The sequence below is a fragment of the Candoia aspera genome, chromosome 1 (genome assembly GCF_035149785.1).
Source record: "Candoia aspera isolate rCanAsp1 chromosome 1, rCanAsp1.hap2, whole genome shotgun sequence".
In the NCBI taxonomy this organism is placed as follows: domain Eukaryota; kingdom Metazoa; phylum Chordata; class Lepidosauria; order Squamata; family Boidae; genus Candoia; species Candoia aspera.
In genome coordinates this window covers 227,656,765-227,678,073 of record NC_086153.1, presented here as the reverse complement: position 1 = coordinate 227,678,073, position 21,309 = coordinate 227,656,765, and the positions used below count along the sequence as shown (strand labels likewise).

General features: G+C 43.0%; 1 protein-coding gene across 1 annotated transcript in view; it reads right to left on the bottom strand.

The window, feature by feature from the left end:
• SPEG (striated muscle enriched protein kinase) overlaps positions 1 to 21,309 on the bottom strand; it is a 120,620-nt gene that overhangs the window by 18,291 nt on the left and 81,020 nt on the right. Inside the window, exons 14-27 of the mRNA XM_063288953.1 lie at positions 17,072 to 17,191; positions 15,429 to 15,533; positions 12,450 to 12,656; positions 10,720 to 10,843; positions 9,639 to 9,811; positions 8,882 to 8,994; positions 8,190 to 8,358; positions 7,428 to 7,521; positions 5,571 to 5,771; positions 5,274 to 5,334; positions 3,797 to 3,874; positions 1,243 to 1,415; positions 658 to 684; positions 182 to 334 (exon numbers count right to left, since the gene is read on the bottom strand). Coding sequence (XP_063145023.1) covers positions 182 to 334; positions 658 to 684; positions 1,243 to 1,415; positions 3,797 to 3,874; positions 5,274 to 5,334; positions 5,571 to 5,771; positions 7,428 to 7,521; positions 8,190 to 8,358; positions 8,882 to 8,994; positions 9,639 to 9,811; positions 10,720 to 10,843; positions 12,450 to 12,656; positions 15,429 to 15,533; positions 17,072 to 17,191 — 1,798 coding nt within the window. The remainder of the gene's footprint in view (positions 1 to 181; positions 335 to 657; positions 685 to 1,242; positions 1,416 to 3,796; positions 3,875 to 5,273; positions 5,335 to 5,570; positions 5,772 to 7,427; positions 7,522 to 8,189; positions 8,359 to 8,881; positions 8,995 to 9,638; positions 9,812 to 10,719; positions 10,844 to 12,449; positions 12,657 to 15,428; positions 15,534 to 17,071; positions 17,192 to 21,309) is intronic.

The window sequence follows — 21,309 nt, the reverse complement described above, 5'->3', positions numbered from 1 at the left end:
AAACAGAGGATTGGTTTGTTTTTCACCTGTGGTACTGTGGCTTTTACTTCCTTTCCAAAAGTAGGAGGAAGACCCCTGTTTACCAGCATGGGGAAGTGATACAACTTACAACCTACACACACACACACACACACACGTGCACACATATGCCACCACATCTGCTGCAGTAACTATTACTTACAGGCGATCGTTAACCAGCACCTTGATAACAAAGCCTTTGGCCTCTCTGGTCAGTCCTGTGAACATGCTCTCCTCAAAAGCCACGTTGTAGTTGCGGATGTTCATGAGTGTGGTCTTGTCATTTTCACCCACAAACGGGGAGATCCCTGTCAGGCTAGGAGAGGGAACAGTCATCAAATCCTCAGCAGGCGCTCAGAAGGCATTCTTGGGACAAAGTCTGGGGCTTCCCTATCTGCTCAGCGTACACAGAAAACAATTCTAGAGTGGGGCTGATGTGATGGAGTAGCTTTTTAAAGCTCCTCAGGCCATAATGTGCAGCATGGGAACAATCTAAAGAGAGATGGATGCCGGTCCAGAATATAGTAAGATTAACAACAAAACCCGCAGTCTTGCTCACTGGGCCACTTTTTCACTATTGTATGGCAGGTGGAAAGGGTCTGACAAGTCCTAGATTAACTCCCCGAACCTGGGGCTTACCATAGATACGTCATGACTCCCACCGGCCTGTAAAGAGAGATAAGAGAGAGAATTTCATTGCTTTGAGAGACTATCTAGTAATGGCATCTATAACACCTAGTGAATCTAGAAAAGCTGATCAGTATAAACTCAGGATCTACAAGGCCAGGGATTTATTAAGGCACTAACTCTTAATTCATATAAGTGCACTCCAGCATGGTGAGGAATATTGTGTAGCATGATCTCATTCCACAATCTGGTCTCACGTTCCCCAAGGTGGTTTCAGTTCTGACATAAAAACTTGATTTACACTGCCTTGGAGGGGAAATGATGGGTGCTGAGCTATAACCTGTGGCACTGAGCCAGCTGGGCATTGTCTCCCGCCTCCTCCCCTCCCCTGGCTCTTCTTCTTGCAAGCTAGCAATCTCCAGCAGAAGCACAAGGACATTGCCCTAAGCGGTCATAGCCCTAGAACCATTTCTTAGCTGTGGTTGTTTTCCAATATCCTGTAACCTCCGGATGATGCTCTTTAAGTCCCTTCTCCATATCTATATTCAGGGATGCACACAAAGATAAACATCAGAGTGCGTAGTTGCCCCAGTTTACCAGACATCGGTGACCACGGACACAGGACTCTGGCTGACGATCTCAGGACCAACAAATTCAGGGGTGCCATACTTGCAGTACTGTGGCTCATCTGGTGTCAGCTCCTGGGCATTTCCAAAGTCACAGATTCTCACCTGATCACTGCCTGATTCAGCCAGCAGTAAGTTTTCAGGCTATGGGGGAAAAGCAAAATGGAACTAATCTAAAACTTTAAAATAGCATTCCAGTCAAAAGCAGACCTTGGATTCCTATTAGCTGGCCAAAGGTTATCTCTCTTCTCCAGAGGATTCTCTACAGCCATCATTGCATTATTCAGCCCATGGACTCTGACAAAAGTGCATTTCTTAGATGGGAGTCCAGCAAATGTCAGGTATTTAGAAGAAGAAGGAAATCTAGTTCCTTTTTATTGCCTCACCACCTGATTAATCTCTATTACTGCTCAAAATTGGAGGAAGAAATTATCATTGATTTTGTTTCTTCCATATCTCCCTTAAAAGCCCTTTAATGCCAAACATTCTTTCTCTAGAAAACCCAGAATCTCCCTTGTCAAGGCACTTTTCATTTGATCCACAATATGCTAAACAATCTGAGCTCCTGGAATTAGACAAAAATGCTTTTGAATAATTAGTTTTCCTTGTCTCAGGGCCAATTAACCTTTCCAAATCCATGCTACCATTTCCACCTCTGATATCACAAAACTCAGATAATGGAAAAGAAAAAGTCCAAGGCGGTGAATTGTGCCAGAGGCAAGAAAACCTGGAAAAAGGAAATGAAGGTAGGAGGAAAAAAAGGCCTAGTTTTTTCCCCAAGAAGCGCTTATTTTATGATTGACCATATTCATATGTCAGCCATTTTTGTAAGCAATTCTACAATCTGTTCCCAAAATTCCAAATCTGTCCACTAACCCCAAATGTTGGCTCACTCCTTTCTCTAAGGGCTGTATTCAACCTGCATGAATTCTGTTTTTCCAGGACTCCCTGAAGTTTGTCAGTAAATACAAGTCAATGCCTAACTACTGTGGGAGGCATAATTCCTACGTCAGCTGAAGTGCCATTTCTATGTCATCCTGTCCTCTTAGAAATATTTACAGGAAGAAAAAACGTGGCATGGGTGAATAACACTGTGATTCCATTTCAGTGCTGTGGGGAAAAAAAAGGTGAAAAGTCCCCTGTGCCAGCACTGAGTCATGTCTGACCCTTTGGGGGGATGCTGCTTTCGCGACGTTTTCTTGGCAGACTATAGAGCGGGGTGGTTTGCCATTGCCTTCCCCAGTCGTCACCTTCCCCAGCAAGCTGGGTGCTCATTTCACCGACCCCGGAAGGATGGAAGGCTGAATCGACCTGAGAATCCAGCTTCTGCTGGGATCGAACTCAGGTCGTGGGGAGAGTTTTGGTTTCAATACTGCTGCCTACCACTCTGCACCACATGAGAGCCAGGCTGGGAAAGGAAAGCACATAATTCCTCCTATTCATCCATTTAGCTCTTCTCGGCAGCCTTTAGCAATGTACCATGAGGCAGGAGCTCATAAAAGTGGCTGCTGGAGTGCCCCTGTCCCTGAAGGCCCGCTTTGCTCTGTTTGATATAGCTGGTCCTTGGCTTCTGATGGCAATTGGGACTGGAATTGCCATCGCTAAGTGACATGGTTGTAAAGCGTGATGTCACCTGACCATGTCACTTAGTGATGGCAATTCCAGCAGTCCTGATTGCCATCATTAAGCGAGGACTGCATGGGCTGTTAAGCAAGGACCTCACGTGACCATGACTTCTGACTTACTGCCAGCTTCCCCATTGACTTTGCTTCTGGGAAAGGAAATTGCAATCACATGACCACTGCTCACTGTGACATCACAATTGCAAGATGGGCACCGAGTGCCTAAATCACATGGAATTGAAGTCCACGCTTCTTAAAGTTCCTGAGGTTGAGAAACACTGCATTAACCTATTGCAGACAGATCTGGCAGAAAAAGTGGTGTGCCCCCAACTGAGAGTAAATCCAGCTTATAGAGCTTTGTACTTTCACTGAACGGCAAAGAGGAAGAGGAAAAATTCCAAAGCAAAAGCTTAGGGAAGCGATAAGCCTTTCTGGATTATTTGTGTATTTGCCATCAGGGCTGCAACTAGGGGGGGCCAAGCAGGGCATGTGCCCCAGGCACCATGCTGGGGGGGGGCAAAATGAGTGCGGGGGGGCACCAAAATGGGCATGGAATCCATGTCTGCCCCAGGTGACACAGACCCTAGTTGTGGGCCTGCTTGCCATGCATTGCTACTAGATTGTCACTGGCATCGTGGAGCATTAGGGCATGTCCAATTTGATGTACAGGTTTCTCTGTGTGTGGTCAGTCTCACAGATGCTAGCCATCCCAAAATAAAATCTAGCTGGGAGCTTCCACTGCCTCTGCATAGGGGAGAACTGCACTCACTGAATTCTTATGCATTGCTGCACGTAAGCCGCAGTGAGCAAATTAGCTAGCAAGATTGTTACAGTTTCATGCCAATGTAGGCTAAGTGTTCAGAGAACCCAAGGGAGGCTCTGAGTGGGCTGGAACAGACTCACCTTAATGTCAAGATGCAAGATGCCATTACGGTGGAGGTAGCTGATTCCTTCCAGAATCTGCCTCATGTAGCAGCGTATCTGCAAGGAGAATAGGGGAAAAAAAATACCTGGCATTAGAGGGGTCCATACCATCAAGTGTGACTCCATGTTCACATTCAGGCAAACAGGTGCCTTTTGGAACTTCTCATCAGCTGTCAGCACTATAACCTTTTGGACAAGCTGCTCACAGTTGGATCAGGAACACTGTATTCTGGTTCTGGTTCTGTCTGGAGAGGCCTTTCCAAAACCAGTGTCAATGGATTGCTCTTCTGTCCAAAATTCAGAGTGAGGTGTCATCAGTAATACTAAATACCTCCATCTCTAAATTTCCATTCATATGATGTAATTCATATGAAGCCCCAGAAAGTTGAACTACTGTTGGGGCTTAGTAACAGACAGGCAAACAACAAGCAAACTGAACCTCAGTCATGATAAGGCAGAGGTTATGGTGGTGGGAGCATCATCTGGCAAGGGAGATGGCATTCTGCCTTTTCTAGATGGCACTGCGATCCTCTTATCACATTCATAATCTTGAGTAAGAGTGGATGAGGGTACCAGGTCGAGCCCTTGGTGTGCAGAGATAGCCTAACTGCAGTTACTTAGCTTCTAGTAATGTCTTTTTGGAGTATTGCAATATGTACTACTTTTTGGAGTATTGCCGTATGTTCTAGTAACATCTTTTTGGAGTTTTTAAGAGCCAGTTTGGTGTAGCGGTTAAAGGTCCTGGATTAGAAACCAGAAGATGGGTGACTTTAGGTCAGCCACTTCTCTCTCCGCCCTAGGAAGGAGGCAATGGCAAACCACTTCCAAAAATGTTGTTGCAAGAAAATTGCATGGATATGTCCAGGCAGTTGCCAGGAGTCAAGACTGCCTTGAAGGCATGCACGCATGTGCACACGTGCGCATGCACATGCACACACACGCACACACACACAACCCTGCCAGTTTTAAAACAACTCCAAGGGCTGCTGATCCACTCCCAAACAAAACCTAAGACCTAAACAGCTTTGGATACTTAAAGCGACACCAAATACTAAGATCCCTCCTGGGCTCTTGTCTGGGTCTTTCTGGCACTGAAAGTAGAGCACGGGGTGCTTGGAAATTGGATCTTCTCTGCACTACGTGCACTGGAGTGATACACCTGATGCTTTCTTTGTTCTCTCTCTTTTTTGCACAAGATAAAACGTCTTTTTAATTTGCCCTTGCTGATTACATCTATTTATCCTGAATATATTCTAACACAGGAGCATTATCTGCACTGTCTGTATTGTGATTTGGCACCATGGCAGTTCTGTATTTTCAGCTTAATGCAAACTACTTTGGATGTTTTATCGGCTAAAGATTGGGGTAATTTGTTTTTTAATTAATAAATCCCAGGAAAACGTACACACAGAAATGCTTCTGAGAGTCTGTATTGATTATCTGAGCTGGCACTTACTTCAGATTCACTCACAGAGGACTTCCTTGCTATGCGTTCAAGCAGCTCCTCTCCAGTGCAGCTAAGTGTCCATTAAAGGAAACAGTAGGTTAAAAAGAGTCAGTGGCTTCCTACTGAAGAGACCCCCACAATGAGTTTCCCTTAGCAGTATCCTAAATTATAGATCCCTAGAAATGTCAGCACCCGAAAAACATCATCCAGGAGTTCTCTACATACTTCTACACAAATGACACAAAAACAGGCCATTGCCCAGAATCTTGCATTGCCTACACAGATCCTACAAATGAAAGAGGATACAGCTCCGTAACGATGATGAGGGCATTCCTCTTCTCAAAGGCATCATGGAAATAAACAATACGTTCGTGGTCCAACTGAGCTAAAATGCCAAGCTCACGACGGGCTGATTTTTTGGCTTTGGCCCGGCATGGGATGAACTTTGCAGCAAAAGCCAAGCCAGTGCTCTTCTGGGTCACTCGCCGCACATATGAGAAGGCTCCCCTAGAAAACAGGTCATCATGCAACATCAGCCAACTCTATTCCTTATTGCTAAGCCATGTCACTCTGCTCTGACTCCATGCCAATGAAGTAGAAGATGAAGTGAAAAGATGGGGAAGCTGAGCAAAATGTTATACTCAGTTTGGATGGAGCTATGATACAGAAATGAGGAGCATTACCTAGAAGAGAACACAATCCAGGTTATCCAGCCTTTACTAAGGAACTTCTGAACTGAAAGATTTCTCATAAACGTTTTTCTCTCCAATGTATGACATTTATTAATATTACAAAGCACATTAGTAGCTCCAGAGATCAGTTCTACTTGCATGGTGGTTGAGCTATGAAGATTGCCAGAATTTGTTCTAGAAGCTGAGGTGCTCTCTGTCTTTCCTTCATTCAGCAGAAAACTATACTGGCATGAAGCTTTCCATTCCTTTATTATTATTATTATTATTATTATTATTATTATTATTATTATTATTATTTGCCTCTGAGTCAATCATGATTGGCAACACCCTTCCAGAAAGGGTTTGCCCTTGCCTTGTTCTGAGAGAGAGTGACTGGCCCAAGATCACCCAACTGGCTACGTACCTAAGGCAGGACTAGAACTCATGGTTTCCCTGTTTCTAATCTGATGCCTTTAACCCCTACACCGAAGTGGCTGTCCCCATTGCTGATCTCTATCCTGCCCCTCTTGGCTCTGTTTTAAGTTGTTGCCAAACACCTGACTCACCTCCAAAGTAATGGATGTCAAAGCCTAGCAGATTTTACACACCTTGAGACTGGCTTTGGATGGTGTAACAAGAAAGGGGGAAATACTACAGGTAGTCCTCACTTAGCAACCACAATTGCAACCAGCAACTTGGTCACTAAGCACTGCGGTTGCTAAGCATCATCGTGTGACTGCAACAGGCTTACGACCTTTCTTCCCCTTTGGTCATTAAGAAAAATGCCACGTTCGCTAAGCAAAACACATGAACCATGACTTATGATTTTACTTCTGCCTTCTCTATTAACTCTGCCTGTCACAAGCTGGTTGCAAAGTACCCAATGGCGATCACATGGCCGTGGAATGCTGCAACAGCCGTAAATGCGAGGATTGGTTGCACTAAACAAGGCAGTTGGTAAGCGAGGACTACCTGTATTTTAACATGAGTGCAACTACAGATAATGTTAAGGCACTATCACCCATAGGCTAGCGACACAGGAAAAAATTATCACAGTATTTTTGTTCTGTGTTTGAAGAAATGAAGTGGGAATACAGGCAAAGTTCAGTTTTTCTGAGTACCTCTATGCTTGAAGATGAGAAATATCAATTCAGATCAACCATATATGTCTGAATCTATACTACATGTAAACAGAAGTGGAGATGGACCTCACGCTATCACTGTCTAGTGCTGGCTCAAGGGTATAGGGCACCCCAAGCCACAGGGACTGATAGCACCACCTCCCAATGATGTGAAGATTTGCATTTTTAGAATGATTCAGAAAGAGGGGCAGTGTTGGCACCCCCTAAGCTTTGGAGCACTAGGCCAGTGCCTACTTGACCTTAGCCTGAACCCATCCCCATCCCCATCCCCATCAAAAAAAGTCCCAACCCAAGTAGTCACAGATCCTGTCTATCTTATCTTTCTCCTCTTCTTCCCCTCTTTCTCTCACCTGCTGATCTCCTCATGGACATCGTAATAGTCAGCAAGACGGCGGGTTATATGTGATTCTTCTTCTGCTCGTGCAGCATCAGAATCTGGTACAGCTGGAGCACAATAAGACATCAAAGTGATAGAGAAGAAGAGATGGGTGATTGGAAGAAAAGGAGAACATTTACTACCCAAGCCCAGGACTTTTCCCTCCAACTTCTTTTTGCTTCTCTTGGACATCTTTAACCCCTACTATTACAACTACATTCAGTTGAATCCTAGCCCTCCAAAACCACACACTGGTGAGAAGTTATGAATGGGATAGGGATGGCATGAATCCTCAACAGGGAATTTGTTAATTACCAGGGACTTGGCTTTAGAACTATGAATCTTATCACTTGCTTAACTTTCAGGGAGAAAAGGCCACCATTCAGTGTCCTGGTCAGCCTGGAAAGAATTCTATCTGATACACAAGAGTGCTGCCATCAGTCATTCTGCAGGTAAAACTAAGATGTTTAGATATTTCTGCAGAAACCTAGTCTTCTGTCTTTAATCAAAATAATTGGAACTTTTGCCTTCCAAATTCCAGACCTTTGCATCTAGCTCCAGTAACTGACCACAAAGACACTGCGTCTGACTAGAGCAGCATAAACTTTAGTCTTGCCTGTATCCACCATGGTCCAGGAGCAACTAGGAAACAAAGCTGTTTGCCTATTCTTGTTGCCCAGGGCTTCCTACAAGCTAATGTCTGGAAGCTCATACCTGCTAGTATGGTATCACATACCTGCACGAACAACAAGCTCAGCCTTGCAAGACACTTCTCCAGCCAGGTTGCGTGCAGTACATGTGTAGACTCCACTGTCCTGCTCTGTTGTGTTCAGCACAACTAAAGAGCATTCACTTTCCTCGTATACAAAGCTCAGGTGGTTGCTTTCAGTCAGGAGCACCTCATTCTAATGGAGATAGATTAGGGAGACAAAGGACTTGCAAAAAACAGTCTAGAAGACCAAACTCTTACGTGGTTTTGCTTTGCTCTCACATGTCTGCTGTTCCTTAGGAAGATGCAGGAAGCGGGTTCCTTGAATCCCACTGTCTAAAGGCTTTCTGATTTTTGCTTCATTGTTTCTTCCTTTGGAAGACCAGAACCTTTTCGTTAACGTTTCATTATTCACATTTCAGGGGAGAGGGGCATTAGCAACCAACCCAATAACACTTTGGTTTTGTTGGTGTTTTGTTTGGTGTATTGGTGTTTTGATAGGCAAGGAAATAGCTCAGCCTGGCTGTTAACACCAAAACTATGCCAATCCAAAAAAATATGGAATGGACTAAGATTAATGGATATAATCTCATCTGGAAAGGAAACAGGCCCTACTAGATTAACATTGAGAAGCACCAACAAGAAGCTCTTGAAATCTGAGAACATTCTGCAAGTATTCTTAACCCCAGCAGTCTCCTCAAGAGTGGACACATACTCACCTTGTACCACATAATATCTGGAAGGGGTTTGCCCTCTACCACCACTGCAAACTGTGGTGTCTCACCTATTCCAACTTCAATGTCTTCCATGATTGATTCAAAACGGGGTGCCTCTGGGGACAGAAACACATACTCTGTTAGCGCAGGGAAAATGCACTCAGCTCTGTGATTAAGCAAAAAAAAATGTGTCCCAACAAAGTTTGTCAGAGATGTTCTCGCTCCCTTCCATGGGGAGCCTTGTTCTGCCCTCATTCCCAGCTTTGTGTGGTGGATTTCAGCGCTGCCACTGATTCTCAGGAAGGAGGGAGCGCATTTCAAGGAGATAAGAGGGCTCACAATCCGGACGGCGTTGGTGGGAAAGTGAAGAAGTTCAGGGTGGCCCCACCCCAGAGTCTCCCCAGTTGTTTCCCCTCAGGTTAGTTAGGGTAGCTTTAGTCTGGCAAGATTATGCTGTACAGTGAGAGCAAATAAAGAACTGGAGTTTGGAATACACTGACTCGTCGTTGCTCTTGGGCTGGCCCTGACACTTTGCAACATACAGCAATGTGTGAAAACTTAGGGCTTAACTAACCCACAGGATCAGGAACCTCTCATAGTTGGCTACTCTGTATTTGTAATGTGAGCTTGTAGCATGTGCAAGCCACAACTCTACACCTGCATTATAGAGTATTTTGAAAAGCAGCCATTTCCCAGTAGCTTGATAAAAAGGGATATGGGGCAGTCTTCAGAGGGAGCGAAGTGGGGTGACCTCCCATACCTGCCAGCTCCATGCTGATGAAGCCATGGTCATATCCATGCTGGTTGCTCACCTCGCAGGTTATTTCCCCCACATCCACCCTTCCCACCTGGAGGAATCGCAAGGTGTGCTGATCATCATCAGGCATGCTCATCTCCCAGTTGGGGTCACCATCCTTGAGCACCATGCCAGCCCTGGGAGGAATAAGGAAGAAGAGTTTTTGACAGAGAGCTGGGATCCACCAATGTGCATCCTGCTGTCAAGCCTCTTCCATAACTAACAGGCTTCCACCAATATGTCTTGTCCACAGGTACCGTAACTTGACCTTAGGCTCTGGAACCTGTCCGTAAGGCTCCTTTCACATGTCCCACAACATGCAGGGCTTCCAACCACCTTGGAAAGCCAGTCTGGTTAATTCTACAATTAACTTGGCCTGTGCTCCTGGGGAAACACTGCACAATAGCTTCACAGCACTTTCCCTGGAGCTGTGGGATGGCGTAGCTTCCAACTAGCAGAAAGTCTTGCCTTATCCTGTCTCCTGCCTCTGGGATTCTCCTCTCTGTCCAGAAGCCAGAGGGCCATGGTACCTTGGCTTCCACCCTATTTCTGTTCCAAAGAGAGGAGTAGTAACACTGGTAAGCTTTCCCATTTCCTTCCCATAAAAAGCTAACAAAAGGAGGTAGAGTGTGAAAACTGGAGTGGGATGTGGCTGGCTCTTTTCGGCACCCCTCCCCTTTGTCTGGCTGGATAAAGTGCTGGCTACTGCATGAAGGGGAAGGGGGGACAGTCGCTAAGCATTGCACAGCTGCCCCAAATTGATCATTAGAGTAAGGAGGCAAACTGCAACGTGTAAGAGGCTCGAAGCTTCATACATATCAAAGCCAGGTGCTTCAGCAGTAAGAACCCAGTTCATGACTCTTCTATATTTTAAGACCCTGAGAAGCACTCTTACTATTGCACCATCTTTCCCTGGATCTTTTCCCCTCTTCTGTAGAAATGCATAATAGCTGTTCTGCCAACTCTAGCAGCTTCTGAGCCTCCTGCACACTGCATCAGGACAAGTGTGAAGCAGACTTAAAAATACACTTGGTGGCTGACCTACCTCCTCCAGGTGACAGCAACCTCGACGTGGTTGAGAGTTACAGTGATGGAAGCCGATTGTCCCTCTACTGCATACACCACATCTGGCTTGTCCAGGATTATGGGGGCCTCTGCCATATATGGACCTAGAAGCACAGCCCTTCAGATTAGATCCGAGAAATTCCAGCCTATCACTGCAGGGAGAGATTTTGCACTTTGATTTCCTTGAGCCATATTAAACAGGAACTCGGAATCTGTAAGTTCATCCTGGAGACCGCTTCCATATATTTCCTTCTTCTTCTTAGCCACTGGGCCTGAATCATCTTTCTTAGATCGGATTGTACCAAAGGTTTTCTTAGATAGCATCCCAACCAAATGCTGGGTCGGGGAGACCTCTTACAATTCTTATATAAAACTTGCGCTGTGTGAAGAAAGTGCCTATGTTGTTCTTCACAGCCTTTCCCAATATGACGCATACTAAATGTGTTGGGGCCACACTGGCTAGGAATTATGGAAGTGTAGTCCAACACATTTGAAGGGTACCACTTGGAAAAAGCTAGAATCTCTGGTTTTAGGAAAAAAATTTAGAAAAGTTTTTTTAATATTATACATATTTGTGACAGAGTTCCAGAAATAATGGGCTGCCACTGAAAAGTCCCTGCTTGTAATGCTGACCGGTCCTCTTGATAATTTAGTACTCAGCTGCCCATAGAAATAAAATCCACAAATAGAAACAAGTAACACCTGCCTTCCTGGCTAGAAAAGAAAACTTTCTATCTTCAAACTGACTATTGGACCATACTGAGGCAGGCCAAACATAAATTGTTTTACTGCTTATGGTGGCTACAGATTTAGAGCCTCCAGTCACTAATAATTTTTCCTATAAAACCAAGACTTTCAGAGTGGCAAGAGTTATCAAAAAAACTGAGTAATGTCATCAGCTTTATATTTCAACAAAGGAACAATGAGCAAGTTTCCCTGAAGGAGAAAGCATTCACGGCCTTTGGAATGAATCCTGAAGAAACTGTGACATCTAGCAGACCTTTTGAACTGGAACTTGATCAAAATCTTTTAGTCTAAGTACATCCATAGTCTAAGAAAAAAACAAAGAAGTAGAAACATACATTTTCTTCAGCTGTTAAAAATACCTTTGACTATTTGCTCCTCCTGATTCTAAACAGACATTTCTTGAGTAATCATTAGAGTGATAGCCAAGAAGCTGTGATTCCTGGTTCAAATTCCCCTCCTAGCTATCAATACCTCATTTACCCTCAGTCGTAATTCTGGCAGCAGATGAGAGGACACCTCTTCCTCCTCCCAATTCCGTTCTTGACCACCTCTTCCCCTTTCCCTTCCCCCACTTTTTGGCCCTCTTCCACAGACTCACTCTGGGGCAGAAAAGGAACAATTTCTTTTGGCCAAACAGCTCCATTTCCAATCTTGGGCTCCCCTGTTACTTAGGCATGGACCATGTGTCATTGGATTGTTCCCTTTGGTTTGCTTTGTGAACTTGGGCTGATTCCTGCATCTGTGTGGACTTTCTGAAGGCTGCACTGTTGGGGAAAGGGTGGGAATTTGAGAAAAGTGTGGAGTAAGATAAGGTGGTTGAGGGTACTTGGTTGTTGTTCATTGCATTTTGTTAGCACAACTGTCTTTGCTTCTAAGGAGCAGGTGATGTACTTGTAGTAGGATTTTACTTTGTAATGAAAAATAGCCATTTCCTTCCCCTTTTCTTATTTGGTGCCATCTTACCATGATCAAGGAGCTGCACCGGTTCTGTGGGTGGAGAAGGCTTGCTGTTAGTCTTAGCCGTTGCTGTGAGTACACGGAACATATAGCAAATGCTTTTCTTTAGAGCCAGAATGGTGTGGCTGGTTTGATGTAAGCCTGTAGCAACAACAATCCAGTGGCTAGACCCCAGAATCTGCTGCTGGAGAATATAGGTCACAGAAGCAGGGTCTAAGAACAGAGAAAGGAAATGCCAGTGAGGCTGTGGCCCATAAGCAAGAGCATTCTGGATTAGATTTCTCTACTGCTCACAGGAACACACAGGATAGATTAACATTTCAGGAGTGGAACCTGCAACAGTCTGCAAAATGGTGGCATGTGAGAGAAACTCCACAATACTTATTCTCTATAAAGCTTCTCCCTTCACCTAATGAGCACCTCTTAGATAATTATGAACTCCGGCTTTTGGTAAAACAACAAAAACAAGTTTATAGTTCTTATGCGAGCTATAAAGGTATGTTTAGAAATATGTGAACACATACTGAAATATTAAGATAGCTGAAAAAGATTTCTGGTAGTTAGGGTTATTAATCTATAACTAGCAGGATCTGAATAAATAATGCAGAACAGTGTTAACTGCACAATAAATTGTATGAAATAATATAAATATTGCAGATGTACTTAATTTGTGTTACTTAATACAGGCCACAAAATTCATAACAATGTAAGATGATCCCTCCTGGATTAGTCCAACTGCCTGTAGTGCAGCAACATGAAGGTAGCACTGATAGTCCAATCCTCAAAGAATTTGTCCAGTTCCCTTTTAAAACCATCTAAATTGGTGGCCACCATTATGTCTGATGGCAATGAATTCCACAGTTCAGCTATGCATTGTGCATAATAAGACTTACTGGTTCTTAATCTCCCTGCCATTCAGTTTTAAGGGCGATTCTCACTTCTATCATTGTGAAAGAGGGGTAAAAAACTATCCACATTCTTCATGCTGTTCATGGCTTTTTATATGTATATCATGTCTCCCTTAGGCAGCTGTCCTCTGAGATGGACGGGTCTTATGGAAGCGACTGAGGCACATCTGTGCTTGGTTATCTGGGCAGAGTTTCAGCTGGTTGATCCTGAGAAAGTGGGCAGGGTCTTTGCAACCTGAACTTGGCCACCTGTGTTCTGGGCCCATGCCCTCCTGTCAGCCCTCCCAGGTAAACCAGACAGGAAACACAACCAGATGAGCTAATTCCACTTTATTGTAAGGCTACATTAATAGAATCTTGCAAGTCTGAAAGTACAAACCTCCCGCCCTCCCTATTTACCCCCTGAGTAATTAGGGTGGGCCTTTCCTAAGTTTCTTCCCCTGACCATTACTTTATTGTGGACTCCTTTCTCTTTTATCTCATTGTTCTCTAGGTGGCATCCCTCCCCCCCATCTTCCAAAGCTACCCTCACATTCCATCACACCTCCTGGCTGGTCAAGGCCTCCTGAGAGGTGGCATGTGGTTAGATGCAAGAGGTGGTTAATGCCTCTTTGGGGGAGGGGGTGAGTCTGCCTGCCTTGAAGGAGGCAGTGGTTTGCCCCCTTCTCAAGAGGCCTTCCTTGAACCCAACTGTAATTTCCAACCTTTCTTTTTAGAGAAGGTTGTTGAGAGGGTGGTAGGCACTCAGCTCTAAAGAGGAAGAAGAGGATCTTCTGGATTCTTTTCAGTCAGAGTTCAGGCCAGGTTATAGTACTGAGATAGTGCTGACTGTGCTTCTGGGTGACTTTTGGGGGACTTGGGATAGGAATGGTGCATCCATCCTAGCCCTGCTGGATCTCTCAATGGCTTTTGATACCAACTATAATGGTATCTTTTTGGATCAGCTTAGGTGGCTAGGAATGGGAGGCACTGGTCTGCAGTGGTTCTCCTCCTTTCTCTGGGGTTGGGTCCAGTTGGTGTTGGTAGGAGGGGGAAAGATCTAGTCCTAGGCCTTTCATCATTCTGTGTGCCCTTTTTTTGTACTTTTCCAGATAAGAAAGGTGACTGGAACTTCATCCATTGCAGTGCTGTTAATGAAGAGTAATGCTCTTGGCTGTTTTATTTGCATTCATCTTCTAAATCGTTCTAAGCAGGGAGTTTGTCTTTTTCTTAGAGCAGCCGTGCACAAGGCTGACATTTTCTACTCTGACACCTAGAACCCTTTTCCTGATCAGTCAGAGATAGTTCACATCCCATTAATATATCTGGGAAGTTTGACTTCTTTCTTTTTTTCACCAACATGTATTATTTGGCACTTCCTTATGTTGAACTGCATTTGTTATTTTGATGGGCATTTCTCAAGTTTAGAGTGATCCTTCTGACACTGTTGGCAATCCTGTTTTGATTTTATTATGCTGAACAGTTTTGTATCACCAGCCAACCTGGCTGCTTTGCTACTCACTTCTAATTCCAGATCATTTCTAAGCAAATAATATAGTTACCAACATGTATCCTGGGACGACCCCACCTGTCCTTATACACCATGGCTGCTGCTGAGTCTGATAAGGATCCTTTGGTGATGAACCTTATCAAAAGCTTTTCATACGTCCAAATGCACAGGATCTATTGGATCACCCTTGCCCATATGCTTCTTGAAACCTTCAGGTCTAGCAAAGTCTAGAATATTAGCAATATCTTATCCTTGCAGAAGGCATGATATTGGAGAGCTACTCAATGCTGACATGAACATATTTGCCAATTAATTTATGCTGCTGAAGAATGCCCTTTCCCTATCAGCAGTACCCAGGTTGAGTGGGCTGCAAAACACATGTCAATGGCAGCTGTCAATTAGTGGGAGTTTTAGTCACAAAGAGAGCAGCAGATTGTGCACACAAGTGCCCAGAAACAACTGCTGTTTCCTCAGCAAGCAGAATGGCCTGCCTTTGAAGGGTCCAGATACTCTAGAGCAGTAGAGTCTGGGGGTAAAATTTTCCCAAGTGCTCCTTTGCATCCCTGTTGCCTTCCTGGCCCTGCCTACCAATAGCTGAATCCAGCCACTTTGGCGCATTCCATTTCAGTGTGACAGCTCGGCCAGTAACAGCTGCTATGGTGGGTGGACCGTCAGGAGGTGTGGGTACCACATCTGTAAAAGACAAACATAAGGAAAGTGAAAGAAATGGTGTGCTTTGCTTTCTAATCAGAATTATCTCCCCCCCCCCACTTCATCACCTATATCAAAGAATTCTGAGATCTGTTGTTTTATTGTTATTTAAGCCACTTTCCTCAGCTATTTACTGGGCCCAAGGATATTAGGTGATGTTCCACACATATGAATCAAGAAATAGAGAGCTAGCCAGAATCTTAGACTCCAGAGGAAGATAGTCTCTGGTAGGGTTATATCCTCTGTGCAGCAGGCATAGACTTAAAATCAAATATTGTTCAACTTTTTGAGTATCTTAACAAGCTATCTCTTTTTGAGCAGATTTTCTCCACTCCGCAGAGCTTCCCTAATAAGTGCTGAGTGCAACTTAACAAACTCAGCTCTGTGACTTTAATTAGTCGATTTGTACCCTCTGGCTGGGTTACACTGCTGCCTGAAATTGACAAGACCTTAATTAGTTAGGCACTGAAGACTTTTGCCTCCTAATCAGCTCTAGCACATTCCTGCGATTGAAAAACCAGTCTTTGGAAAAAAGTAGTTTCTTATATATTTAGGCCTACATACTTTTTTTTGTAGTTTTTCACTGTAATTTTTGTCATTACTGTCAAGAAAGTTAAACAGTTAGTGTGACCCCCTTTTCCCCATTTGTCCTCCTTTCCAATTGTCCTTGTCCTCCTTTGCCTGTTCAGATATCTGGTAACCTTAGTCTCTGGTCAACTTTCATTGAACTAGGCCCTATTTTTACACACACACACGTATATATATGCCCCAACAAAAGAAGCCAGGAGCTGGCACCAGCTGGCATCCTGCACATTACTCTTTCAATATTAAACGGACACCTAACTTTTTATGGGTGAAGAAAAAAAAGCATGTATGTATACAGTACATGTAGAATCATATGAATCACATTAATCAAAGAATTAGGATTTCTGGCAAAATCTCTCTTTCAGCCTATGCTTAGTATCAAAGCCAGAGCTATGGTGTAACATATGGAATAGCTCCAAACGATCCCAATCAGTCTAGAGATTAAGGGCCTGCAGTTCTAGTTCCCATGTGTTGAATCTTAGTCTCAATCCCATTCATATTTACTGTTAAAGATAATGGGATTTGATCCTGAATGAAGACACATACACTTGCATGATAAATATCCAGTTGTAGTCCTACTTGAAAAGTCTTTTTTTCCAATTCCAGTCAAAACAATGAGGCAGAAATATGAACAATAAATCCAGTATGCCATATACCATTATAGCACCCTTTGTTTCCATGCCCTTGCCTCTACCAACCCCACCGAAAAAAGTAAATGAAATGCTGCAGATATCTAGCTCAGCTGAGACTTATAGCTAAAGCTGTTTTCACCAGTTGTGTGAAGTCCACAGGTACTGTATAAAACTCCCATAATTTCTAGCTGATATAACCATGTGTGATCACAGGTAGCACAGCACACCTGGAATGCATCAGCAGAATCTTGTCAATAATGAATAGGAACCCCTCCCCTGCCCCGCCCCACCTTCTGTCCTTACCTGTGACATAGAGGTGTGCATAGCAGGTGGCTTTGCCCACTTTGTTGGCAATAACACTTTTATAGACTCCAGCATGGGCGTGACTGACAGAGTTGAAGACCAAACGGTGTATGTCCTTATCTGCAAAGGGAAAGAAAGAAAGATGGAGAGGTGAACGGCAGGAAAAGAACAGAGAATGAGGTTACAATATTTGTAGGAGCTGGGCACCAATATTTTTAGGAGTAGGCAGCCAACATACAGACACAGACAGACTGATATGTTTGCTGAGGAAACAGAATAACCGATGAAGTATATACAGGCAAGCTGGGGAAAATGGAAAAATTCCAGGGCTATTTTAAGGGCATGCTTCTTTACAATTTGGAAGGTGAGCAGTAGAGTCAGGTGATACAGAGCAGTGAGTTAAGTTACTCTCCCAGCCATCCCTCATCCAATCCTGAAGCAAGTTGTAGCAGCAACAAGCTCAGGCAATGAACTTTGAATGCCATAGTGGGGAGCAAAAAGAAAAATTAAGGACACTTCCACCTCACCACCACTTCCATTCCTCGTGCCTCAAAAGTAGTTTGAAGCTTACCTGTGGTCATTTTCATTGTGGCCAATTCTTGCTATTTTCAGAACACCATTAGCCAGTCAATATTCTCTCCAGCTGACCAAGCAGAGAAGGCAGAGAATAGCATTCATCAGTCCTCCACCCCACTCCCATCTGCTTTTATTTTCTACTGTGTACAGTATGGCTTGAGCTAGCCAAAATGTGCAAAACTGACCAGAACTGTCCTTCCCATTAGCAAGGAGTGCTGCATATGACTGAGGTGCAACTCAGGTTGACAATCTAGACTACACCTTTTCAAAAAGCCAAGATGAGTGGCATCTTGATAAAACAGTAAATTTCTGTTATGGTAATGACCATGGCATATGCAAGATTGTGACCGACTTGAAAAGCAAGAGGACTAAATGGTAATTAATTAATGGACTGATGAATTAATGAACTAAAAGAAAGCAAAATAGATACGTGCTGTATCTGTGAAATAAGAGAAAGAAGAAGGATGTAATAGATATGAATGAAGATGGTCTAATTGTCCTAACAGTCAGGAATCACGCTGAGACGAGGAATAGGTCTCTAGTGTTTATTACTGCTACATTAGACCGAAAATCCTAACAAACTGAAGAAGCATGAGAAAACCCAGACAGATAAACCCCCAAAGTCAAGGCGGGTCTGTTCTGTCTCTCTTTGAATGGCTGCTCAACTCCTCAGTACTACGCATGCGTTTTCCCCCCTGGATAGAGGCCCCCTCCTGCTCGCCATCAGTACTCATGACACTAATCTTGTAAAATGGAGCTGATGGATATATGCATGGAAGTTAAGGCGTAGATTTAATTATGAGTGAATGAGCTAAATTATATCAGAAAATATGAACTGATATCACCTGATTTGTTGAGTATGCATATGAAAATAGGGGTTCATAGGTTGGTGATAGTTGTTTGTTAAACTCCAGTGAACAGTGTTAATTAGAGGTGTGCAATATTCAGATCCAAAGTGGACAAGAGTGCTTTGGATCCAGCGTGGGCACCCTCACTGTACTTACTGGGTGCTCTTTAAAGGAGCCATGTCTTTTCCTGGGCTTACAAAGGAACCACATGGGATCAGGGACATATATTTGAGTCAAGGAACTGGTGACAAGATGGTGACTGTCACCACCTCTTTACCATCTTCTAACTCAGAAGGTGGCCTTGGCAGGTACCCAGAGGTATGTTGGGACTGTCACAGAAGCCACTGCGATGAGTAGAAAAGTCACTGAAGGAGAACCCCAGCTCCTGGATGCTGCATACAACCTGGTCCAGTGCCAGCATTTGGCCAAAGGCCACCCATGTCCATGCAGAATGGAATTGAGTGTCACCCTCCTCAAATTTGCTTGCAATCCCTGAAAGGGGTACAACTCACAGTTTGAGGGCCCTGCCCTATACAAAGGGAAAAGAAGCAAGAATGTATGCAAAAATTGAGGGGGGAGGGGTGAAGGAGTATGGCGGCAGGACGAGCGATGTGAGAGCTCGAGAATATTCTCATCTACAACGCAGGATGGAGGTGGCTTTGCGGAGTCGGAGAGACAGGTGAACCACGGAGGCAGCGCTGGAAGAAGAGCTCTGCCGACGAAGAGCTTCAGCGGCTTTGGAGCGGCAGGCGGAAGCTTTGACTTTCTTCTTGTCACTTTTGCCGTAAAAGAGCAGCCGGGAAGCCAGGAAGCAAGAACTGTAGAGCCTGCGTGAGTAGCCTAGCTTCTGCTGCCCCCTTCGATGAAAGGAACAATAATTACTGACTAAATAAAGAAAAAAGAAGAAACTTCCTAAGTAGGGAAAAAAAAAACTTTACGATTGGGGGGAAAAATCTTTATTATAAGTCCTTGCTGCGATAAGGGGGAAACTGATTTATTTAATTAATTCATCACGCCATATGGTAATATACTATAGCTTTATATAAATACTTGAGCATATTTTGTACTGTGTAAGTAGAAATAGATATTGTATATTGTATATTGTAACATATAAACAAATAGTGTATTAGGATTAATAGTTAAGATAAGCTAAAAAATTAAGAAGGATATTTACAAAACAAAATGAATACAAGAAGACAGATTAGGAGAGGCTCAGAAGTGGGGGAAGGTGAATGGTTGAAAGCCATGTTTGAAGACTTTACACAGAAAACAATTCAAAACATCACTCAGAATTTAACTCGTTTATTGGAAGAGAAAATTGATGGCTTTGAGAAAAGATTAGGCCATAAGTTAGAGACAATGGACAAAATAATAAAAGCAGCTATCCAAGAAGTAAGAGAAAGAGTGGAGAAATTAGAATGGGAAAAGGACACTGAATTAGACCGTTTAACTGTGTTAGAGTTAAAAGAAAAAGAATACTGTATTAGGCTTAGAGGAGTACCAGAAAAAAAAGAGCCAGAAATCAGAGAAATAGTGATTCAAATGCTTGGCAATTTAATTGACTGGGATGAAGAAAAATTAGAAAAAAATATAGAAAAAATATATAGAGTTAACTCGAAATATGCAAAGGTTCACAGGAAACCAAGAGACATAATAATTGAATTTGCAAGAAAGAGGACAAAAGAATTGATAATACAGGCCTCTTATGGTAAAAAAATTAACATTGAAGGAGAGGAAATCGTGATACTGAGGGACATACCACTGAAAATACTTAAAAAGAGAAGAGAATACTTTTTTCTTACTGATGTCTTAAAAACAAATAAAATTCCCTTCCGATGGGAAATTCTGGAGGGAGTTAATGTTATGTTTAAACAACGAAGATACAAATTGAATAATATCTCAAAAGCGCAGGAATTTCTTAAAAAACATAAGAAAGATCTGGAAACAGATGCAGAGGGGAGTGACAGATTTAAAAGTAAAGAAAGTAAAGGGAAGTGTCTAGATTCTGAAGACCCCAGTGTAGAAGAATTAGCTTCTAGCTCTAAAGAGTTTACAATACTTCTCTCAAATGAATGAACTAAAATGCCTCTCCTGGAACATAAATGGAGTCAACTCCCCAGTTAAAAAGGAAAAAGTTTTTCATTATTTACATAAATTGAAACAAGATATTATATGTCTTCAGGAAACACACATTGCTAAAAAAGATGATAAATATTTGATAAACAAGAAATTAGGAAATGAATTTATAGCAGCAAATGAAAAAAAAACACAAATGGAATTGTAATATATGCAAAGTCTCATTTAAACTCTAAATTGATAAGTGCTGACAAAAATGGAAGATATATAATAATAGAAGTGGAACTGCCAAGCCTTAAAGTATTAGTGGTTGGAGTATATGCCCCGAATGATAATCAGAAATTTTTTTATCAAAATTTACTTAATGTACTTTCTGAACTACCCTATAATAATTGGATTATGATGGGAGATTGGAATGGGGTTACTTTACCTATCATTGATAGAAAGTCTGAACAACAAATTAAAAAAAATCAAGGAAAATTACCTCAGTCTTTTTTTGATATGACCGAAAATTTGGCTATTGTAGATGCCTGGAGACATAAAAATGGCTTGGCCAGAGATTATACCTTCTACTCAGATAGATTCAAATCGTTCTCTAGGATTGATATGATATGGCTATCTAAAAATCTGGCAAATAAAATCTCTGATGTAACAACCCTCCCCAGATCCTTCTCAGACCATAACCCGATTCAATTGAGCATAAAACTCCACCCAAAAAATTATAGGTGGAGATTAAAT